Source organism: Centruroides sculpturatus, unplaced genomic scaffold (assembly GCF_000671375.1).
Source record: "Centruroides sculpturatus isolate CEXI.00-Female unplaced genomic scaffold, Cexi_2.0 scaffold960, whole genome shotgun sequence".
Classification (NCBI taxonomy): Eukaryota; Metazoa; Arthropoda; class Arachnida; order Scorpiones; family Buthidae; genus Centruroides; species Centruroides sculpturatus.
In genome coordinates this window covers 1-9,796 of record NW_019385621.1, presented here as the reverse complement: position 1 = coordinate 9,796, position 9,796 = coordinate 1, and the positions used below count along the sequence as shown (strand labels likewise).

The window sequence follows — 9,796 nt, the reverse complement described above, 5'->3', positions numbered from 1 at the left end:
GTGTGTTAGATGTTTAGCTAGTTCCTGGTGCAGTGATGTAAATTTTTTGTACCAGAAATTGTGAATGTTGTCTACACTAGGTGTCTTCCAGTTGTGTGTTCTGTTAATGGTGTAGCGGATGTCATGTACATTTATTTCAGCACAGCGCATAGTTGGTATGTTGTGCAGGATTCTGTTCTCCTCCTCGATCCAGCCTGCATCAGCATTGTGCATAACAGCATTGGACCAAAGAGATGACCAATAAGTTGTGAGTTCTTCTTCTGTTGGTGTGCCACTGTGCTGTGTTTCAGTATTTGTTTTGGTACTGATTTGTCTGTAGAAAAGTTTTTCATTGTTTGTGAATAATTTATTTTGTTGTTTTCGTAATGTACATGTTTTGTATCATTTGAGTCTACGTGCTTTGGCTGCGAGTTTCTGTTTTAGTGTATCGATGTATTCTGTAATGTGTGTGTTGTGATGTTCGTGTTTTGTGTGTGTTTTGATTTTCTTGAAAATGTTTTTGAGTTGTTTCTTTAATTTGGGTGTTATATTGTTTTTATTGTATTGTGTCAACCTGCCTAATTGCTGTCTAATGTCATTTATTTGTGTTTCTATTCTTCTCTGCCAGGCAGGCTTGTGATAGAATTGTGTTTTGTGTGTGTCTGTCTGTGAGTGTATTTTCAGTCCATTGTTATTATTATTATTATTATTTATTATTAATCATTTTTATTTTAATTACTTTTAATAATAATAATTAAATTTATATTAAATTTAGCATGAGATGGCACCTAACGCCTAACTCTAAGGCTATTACACTCACTCAAGTAAATTTCCAGATTTGGCTTTTTTTTATGCTCTTTTTGTCATGTGGGTACTGAGACTTTTTAATCATACCTGTAGTGGGTTGTCTTGGCCATTTTGGGCCAAGACAAACCACTACAAGTGGTAAGAGACAAGACCTGGCATCTAGAACAGACCACCTCAAAATTTTCTATGGTTTTACAACCATCCAGATTTGATTTTTGGATCCCCAGAATGGTAAACCTTGGCAAACTGTTCATTGATTATGATTTAATTATTTTTTTATCCCTTTCTTGAATGCATGTACAAATATTGAATCTTATATTCTGACTTTATCTTATGATTGAAGCAGTCAAAAAAAATTTAATAATTTATTCATATGAGTAAGCTTTTTTAATATGGAAAGATTTACATGCAATATGGTATTAAAAATTAGAGTTTTAGGTGATTTTGGTGTTAATTGAAAACAGTTGAATAAAAATAAAATTAAGTTTATGCAAATAATAGTAAAATTTAATAAATTTATATTAAGTAGGTTACAATTGTTCTTCCTCTGATTTTACTGTAATTATATATTATAGTAAAACCTCATTATTTTGAAACTCAAGGGACCAAAAACATGACTAATTATCCAAACTTTTTTTTGAATGAAAGTTTTTTGTCAGATTTGTCACACCATTCCTCAAGGGTTAGTGCCACTTACCCTACATATTTTAATATTCTGAATGATTTGTCTCGAGAAATTTTACTCAGAACAGGAAGTTATTTATATATGTTGTTTTGAATAATAATCATTTTAATGTTTACCTTACTTCAGTTAGAATACATTAAAAGTAATTTTGATATAGAAAGAGAAAATCAATATCTGATCAAATTGATAAAAACAAAAATACAATATCTGAAATTATTGTTAAACTTAATTATAATTTCTATTCAAGTTCTGAATCTTTTTAATCTGGATTTTAAAATGGCATTGTTTGCAGATTGTTTTTATGTGGTATATGCACATCAATGCAGTACAGTCAACCCCCCCATAACACGGTAGATATGTTCTGGGTTTTATGAAATTCATTTTATACGAGTCCTTAAATACATGAGCCAATCACAGCCTGGCACATATGCAGTTTTTGGACTATGGCTATTTGAAAGGTTTTCTTCCATAAAATTAATTGATTCTAGACTAATTTGACTCAACATTTCCGAAATACGTATAATTTTTTGGGAATAATCCATATAAACTATGCTATAAACAAAAAATTGTAGGATTACTTTACCGAGTGTGTACCATTTGATGACGCCATTGCTTAAGCTTGTTTTCGTCGTGGAGCAGTGCATCAAATTGTGCTCGCGTGTTTTCTGATATATTATTTTTCTGCGAAAACTTTGCTGAACTTTGGAGACATCATTAATATAAATATAATTTTTATGGCCTTTAAATAATAAATGGTTTTTAGTAGATCCATTGCTCATTTAAACTCAACGGTTTGTGCAATATCCGCTATTGGTCTATATTCGACCAATACTGTTGTGACACGAGTCAGCAATGACGTTTTACTGAATTATACGAGTCTCTTTTAGCGTGTTTATACAAATACGGTCGCAATTTTTTTGCCATCATATAGGAATCCGAACTATATGAACCTGTTTTATAGGGGTCTACTGTACATGTTACACATGTGGATGCTGTTTTCCTTTTTTTTTTTTTTTTGTGACCTTCCGGGTCGGCACCTCCTTAGTGCCCAGTCAGGATTGACACCACCGTGTTTAGAGGAACACAGAAGCCGAGACGGCGATTTCGTCGTCCGTCGCGCGAGCGGTCCCGTACGCGAACAGTCGGATTCGACAGGTCAGAGTTAACATAGGGAAGAGACTCGAACCACCCTTAACAATCAACAAAGGGTTTATTAAAAATTTAAATGGAATAAAGTGTGGTCGCGGAGAGAGAGAGTTTACATACGATTCGCGTGGCGATAAATACCTGACAGGTTATCTTATGGATCGAGGTCTTCAAACCGCTGTTGACGATGTCACTTCCAAGTTCTGGGTTACGGAAATATCCAAATAGGCACTTAAGTTCGTTGTTACGGAATAATCCAAATAGGAGGTATTGAACGGGTCTGGTTGATGCTTCTTTTAGAGGAACGGCAGCGACTGTGTCGAAAACCTCCGATTGTCGCTATTTTCATTTGACAGTTTAGCAATAATAGGTCAGAAGGTTATGTGAAAGCGTCTTTTCGCAACTGAGAACTGGCTGAGTAATTAGCTCCCAGGTGTGAAATTTGATACTTGCTCGATAAACTTACTATTGTTCACGAGTTAGGTCAGGCGGTAGGTTAATAAACACGGCTGAATCTCACATTTTTTTAGGGCAATATGCACACTTTTCTCTTCCCATTGATGTTTCCTGTGGAAGATCTGGCTTCTTTTTTCAACACTTTCAGAATTTTAAAATAGAGATTCTCACTCTCATTGTCTGTGTGGAAGGAGCTACATTTTCTTTCTCAGGCTCCTCATCAAACCATTTCAGAATAATTTCATCGTGTTCCATGATAGTACATATATACAATATCACTTTACAATTAGAATTATACTACTTCAAATGCAGAAAAAAAGACAGAGGATTACTTGCAGGTGAGCACCTCACTAACTTCTCTATCATGACTGAAACAAAGGTGGCACTGAAAGCATTAGCAATGACTATTATTTCCAATTCCAGTATATTGTTGAAGGGGATACTTGGGAAGGAAGGTAGGTGAGAGTTTGGCTACAAAACTTCCAAGAAGCCTTAGTTACAAGCATTTTAAAACAAAAGTGAGTGCAGTGCTCAACCTCAAGTAATGGCGAGTTAATGAAAACAATGAAAACATAACTAAATTACATTCAGAGCAATACCTGGAAATAACATAAAAAATAAGCTTAAGTGTTTCAATAAGAATTACTGTGAACTTTGTCTTGAGTTCAAGATTACAAAAATCATGTGAGCTGTTGAAAACAAGCTCTATTAAAGACTAAAGCTTTAAGTAAACATTCTATTGTGAATATGCACAAGTATTTGATAGTTTTTGGAGTTATTGAAACTAGATTTTTGCAAGAAATGTCTAAAATAATAAAATGTCAAAAAGATTTTTCCATAATAATAAAAAACAAAAATCATTTTCTCTTCATTGGCAACATGTACAATGTCTGAATGATCTTGAACAGACATCCAATCAACACTGTATAATTGTTAAAACTGAAACTGCACTTGTGTGTGGAAACTTTCTTATAAACATGTAATTTGATGGTAAATTTCAAATTAAATGATATTTTTGTGGGTCACCAGACCTGATAGGACAAAATTTCATTGTATGCATATCTTGAATTATCTGAACTAAAATACATGCAAAATCTTATTCTCTTAGCTGTGAACTGCAGAATACTTCTGTAGATTTGACTTCAAATTACATGATACTTCAAATTATCTAATATCAAAATAACAAAGTTCTATTGTATGGAACCAATTTTTTGTTTTTCTGTATGGATAGCAGCTTTTTTATGCAGATTTTTTTACGACTATCTACCATGTGAAAACATAATTTTTAATGTATATATAATTTTAATTTTAAATAATTTATATTGAGTATAGTAAGTTCTTGACTTATGCAGATACAATATTTTGACTTATTAGTTATGCAAATTCATTAGTTATAACACTATCTATTAAGTTCTGCTTTGAACATGCATAATAAATGAAAAAACTTTCAGGCAATAAAAGTTTTTACTTTCTCAAAGTTTTCTTTTCAAAAGCTTCAATAGCTTTTCATTAGCTTCAATATTCCTTTGAAATGAATATATATTTATTAAAAATGTATCCTATTTGATCACCATGCAACTTAACATTTTTCTGTGTAAATAAGAGCATGTTATTATGTTTGAAAGCTTATTTTGGCACTATACTACTGTGCCAATGTAAATTAAATGTTAAGATACATTACTACAGTAACTATTTATGGCACCTCTATTGTAAATTATTTTATTATTAAAAATAAAAAGCCAAAATAAAAAAATGTTTCTAAAACTAAGCCAAATGATTGCCATTAATAATTGGTTTATTAACCACATTAAGTCAAGGATTTACTGTATTTTATAAAGGAATTTATAAATGAATGTTAAAATACATTGTTATATTATTTTATTGATAATAAAAAATTAATTTTTATAATATTTTACAGGTAAACAATGTTGTAGGTATGCTGTGTATCATTGCTTCTCAATGTCATTACTGTTCAGCAAGTAATTGGTTTAATTTTGTGGCCAGCACCAGTTTTTTTGTAACTTTAATTCTGCTTGTTCTTTATTTTTATCACATCATTGAGAAATTACGTTTCATACCATGGCTAAAAGCTGTATGTAACATTTTTTATTTTTAAATGCTATTATTTTAAACTAATTATGATTAAATTATTTAGCATTCTTCTCAAATGTAATCTTATTAGTAGCACAGATATTGTATTATATTAACAAATAAGTTTGGATTTATCCCATAGCAATCTCACATAAAACTAAATTAGATAATATACCATAAAATATAATATGTAGCCATTAACCCACAAAGGCAAAAAGAAGAAAACAAAAGAACAAACAATGCCTTAGAAAATAAAAAAATGTTTAATTATGCATTGACTTTTCCTTTTTAGTAATGGATTTCAACTCCATGATAATATTCCAGCAGTTACCCAAAATCCCTGACTGTCAGCAGAAACAATTACAATTTTTTATAATGCATACAACATTGTAATATTAATGACTTATACAATAAACAAAGAAAACCAAACATTACAAAAATAAAATCCTTACAACTAATTCTTATAATCAATTTGCAACTAGTGTTGCCACCTTTTTAGAAACGCTGACCCAGACAGCAGGTGAGGTTTATTCAAACAGAAGTTCCTGATGCATGCGTAATGTCATTTTGCAATGCGAAGAATAATGCGCAGTGCATGCCGATTCTAAATCAGTTACAGTTAGGGACTAGGGAGACTTGGGTAAGAGTAACGTAAGTAACCTGGATGACTTAGCTCTATTGGATATTGAAGATGTGTATGAATACGAGTCGTACAAGCAGAAAGAAAAAAAAAGGTTGACAGGTTGCGCATAATTTTCCCAGACAAAATTAATAGTTCACCTGGACAGTGAGTTGATTCCCGGACTGTCCGGGTGAAAACTGGATGTGTTGTAACACTATTTGCAACTAACAGTGTTAAGAAATTAAGATAGATGGTGAGAATTATTCAAGATGGAGGATAGACAAGAACAAAGGTACCTGGGTCCTGAGAATTCTTGCAATATTCATCATCTTGATAGTCCATGAGGAAAATTCCTTTATTGTGAAAACACTTTTCTCTCCTTGGCCCACTGATTGATACCACCAAACTATTGATTCTTTAGTCCAAATTTACAACAGGTCAAGTTGGATCCAGTACCATGTACACACTACCAGATAAGTGAGAAAGGGAATTCTTCCTCACTCAGAACTCGACTCAAGGAATAACACTTTGATCAATGTAATTAACAATCTTCATCATAACTTCCTCCCAGAATTTTTCACAATCCTCTCCCTTAGTTCAGAAATTCAGAAAGAACCAGTTGGCTGATCTGTTGATAAAGCCATGAACATGTCCGATTTGATATACTAAGAGAAAAGATTGGTATAGAGAGGTTGTAACCATGTAATCATTAAGCAAGTCTTATTTTTTCTTTTGAAGGAAGTGTTATAATAAAAAGAAAAAATATGACAAGCCACCCTCTATTGCACAGCAGAAGAGTAAACGTTTTTTTATAAACAAGCCTCATGCAAGTCAGCCATGTTATATTTTCTCGTGAAGTCCATGTGTAAAAGTTATTTATTTTCAATAAAAGTAATAACAGAATTTTCCTTACTATAGCCATTGTGATCAGAGTTGAAGTTGGATATGACATCATTTTCATGTCTTTCTGCTGAATACACAATCATTTCAATGATTGACACTTTTCACCACATTTGGTCTTTTTAACAAACATCATGTTGTTGCCTCACTACAATGGTAGTCTCATTCTTTTTAACAGCCCTCATATTTATTTTTTTCACTTTATTTTTTATTTATATAAAATTATTGATGCAAAATTAAAAACCAAGAATTTATAATAATAAAAAATCTAAAAGCAGAAATAATAAAATGTGAATATTGGATAGATAGTTTATTTTTATTTATGTACTGTACAGTACATATTTTAATGAAGATGATCCAAAAATTAAAGCATTGTGGTGTGACGGGTTAATGAGAACCACATTATATAAATAATGCACTGCGGATTAACACGTATTTCAAATTTACGATAATGGTAATTATTTATTTACAGTCAACTTAAATTACAGAATTTAGAAACAGTCCGTAATATTACACATTACCTTTTTTAAAATACAGAATTTAAACTGTTTATTTCTCCTAGTTTACAATGCTTGTAGATCTGATTACACATGCGAGTCCCGAAACCGGCCAGTTCACAATCTGTTTGAATCATCTTATAATGCTAATTAAAACTAACTTAAATTAAACTAAAACTAATTTTACTTAGATTAGAGAAAGACTATAGAAAGATTATATTAGAAGGGGATCTATTTTATTTGTTTAGTGAGTTGGGCAATTTGTAATGTCTATCACAACCTGACCACGTGGACTCCTTTTGACGGGACGAAATATCCAATTATGAATCCTCCTTTATATCTTAATAGTGCCAATTCTTTAACACAACTCCTCTGAATCTCTGTTGACTGAGTCTCTCTCTCTGGTTCCTTTCTCGTCATCCCGATCTCACTTGTACCCCTCTCCTCTCTCACCATGTGCTTCTCTCCTCACTTGATTCCCCAAGAATGAACAAAAATCATCCCTCTATGTTGTGACATCAGTCAGTGCCCCTTCCAGCCCAAAACTAGCCAGAAACAAACACTTAGCTGTTAAAAGAGTTGAAAAGGGAAAAGCGACAAGCGTTAGTTAGATAGACAAAGGGAGGATATATAAATTAATGACTTATTTAATGAAACCTACATATATACATCGGGGGGACCCCAACACAGCCTGATTCATAAAAATACTAAATTCAACACATTCAGTAGTATTAAATTTTTAATATTACATTTATCATATGTGAATAAGAAATAAATTCAAATATAATTAAGATTTTATAAATTTTTCTGCTGCAAAAATATATGGTTTTTATTTTTTTAATAAATATCTCAAGTATACCATACCTATCATTCCAAATAACATTTCTAACAAAATAAGTAATGCTTTAATGGAGTGAGAAAAATCATAAATCACATTGCTTTAATAATAAAGAGGTTGCGGCCGACGTTTTCATCGCAAAAACGTGAATGTTGGATGTTCAGCGCAGCCTTCCTGTAAGTCTAGAAGTTCGACAATGGCGTTTGGAATGTCAGTGGAATCATGCTCGACATTCCAAATGCCATTGTCGAACTTCTAGGCTTATAGGAAGGCGGCGCTAAATGTCCAACGTTCACGTTCTCACGATGAAAACATCGGCCGCAACCTCTCTATTGCTTTAGCACTTCTGAACTTTTCATTTATCATCAGGCATATCAAATATGAGATATTCTGTGTGTTATTAACATAACAATAAATTATGAACAAAAGTCATTAGTTTTAATTAAAACGTCAAAATATAATAACTTTATAAGGAAAAATTAAAGTTATTTTTAACAGAATAGGGAAAATATAACTTAAATAACATCTTAGAAATGGCTCATCTGAATCTATCTGGATGATTAATTTGGCTTTCAAAGCTTTATTACAAAGTTCATAAAACTTCTACTTTACAGTGGTTTTCTCTGATATTGAGATTTTGTGTGTTTCTATTTTATATCAGGAAATAAAATTCTCAGATAAAGACATCTCTATGCCAGTATGGTATTATACAAAAAATCAAATAAATAAAAAGATATTATTGTTCTCTATTTCTCTAATATTCTATTTATAAGCTCTCTGGAGAAACTTGCAAACCAAGTTAATAAAGAAAACTCTTTGGAAGAAGTTGTGGTTCTTTCTAAATTATTAGAAATGATAATGAGGGATGAAAGTTTGAGACATATTGTTTAATTGTCTTTAATATTAAAAACCTGAAGATAATGTATGATAATAGGTTGAAAATGTTTGTTCAATAAACAATTTTTTCCCAGCAAGCATTAGATTATGAAATAAGATTGTTATATCTCTCTGCTGAGTATACTGCATATGTATTTAATATTGAGACTGACCTATTTTCATGTCAAAGCAATGTATTCATAAATTTAAAAATCTTTAAATAGTGATTTATTTTAACATAAAAAATAATTTTTTAAATTTGTATTTATGATAATTCTTATTCAATATTTGTAAATTATTTAGTATCATAATAAGCAATTACAGTTTTAGTATTTGAATTGACTTTCCTGGAGATGAGCTAAGCTTAAAAGAGCTTGAAAGTTTATGAGATGTTAATTTGCATCTCAAACTTTCAAGCTCTTTTAAGCTTAGCTCATCTCCAGGAAAGTCAATTCAAATACTAAAACTATAATTGCTTATTTGCTTCTACAGTATTTAAAGCATTTTAATCAAGATTTTTTAAAATTATATACAGTTTTGTGGTTATTTTGGAAGACAAACATTACAAATCTTAACTATGTTCTGACACAGACTACCACACCTCTAAATGTGTGGAATTTATTGCTAACTCTATTTGATACTTAGGAGATCTCTTTTTCAGCCAAAAACATGCAAAAAAGCACAGTGGAAACCTAGGTGCTATAGTACAAAACAAAAATGTCTGTAAATACTGTCTATCAAAACCTATTCATAGAAATGAACTTGTCATTTTATAAGTTTTTTCAATACAAATTATGAAAATTATACCAAGTACAAAACATATCAAAAATGCTGTACTTATTTCTTACATGTTAATCAAAACTATTAATATAAAACTTAGCACTGTATTATTATTTCAT

At 31.2% G+C, this 9,796-nt stretch overlaps 1 protein-coding gene across 1 annotated transcript in view; it reads right to left on the bottom strand.

Annotated features, from left to right (window-relative positions):
- The window catches only part of LOC111640671, a 23,114-nt gene extending 15,511 nt beyond the window's left edge, over positions 1–7,603 (bottom strand). Inside the window, exon 1 of the mRNA XM_023386711.1 lies at positions 7,464–7,603. Within this exon, the coding sequence (XP_023242479.1) occupies positions 7,464–7,603 (140 nt within the window). The remainder of the gene's footprint in view (positions 1–7,463) is intronic.
- Between the last annotated feature and the right edge of the window lie 2,193 nt (positions 7,604–9,796).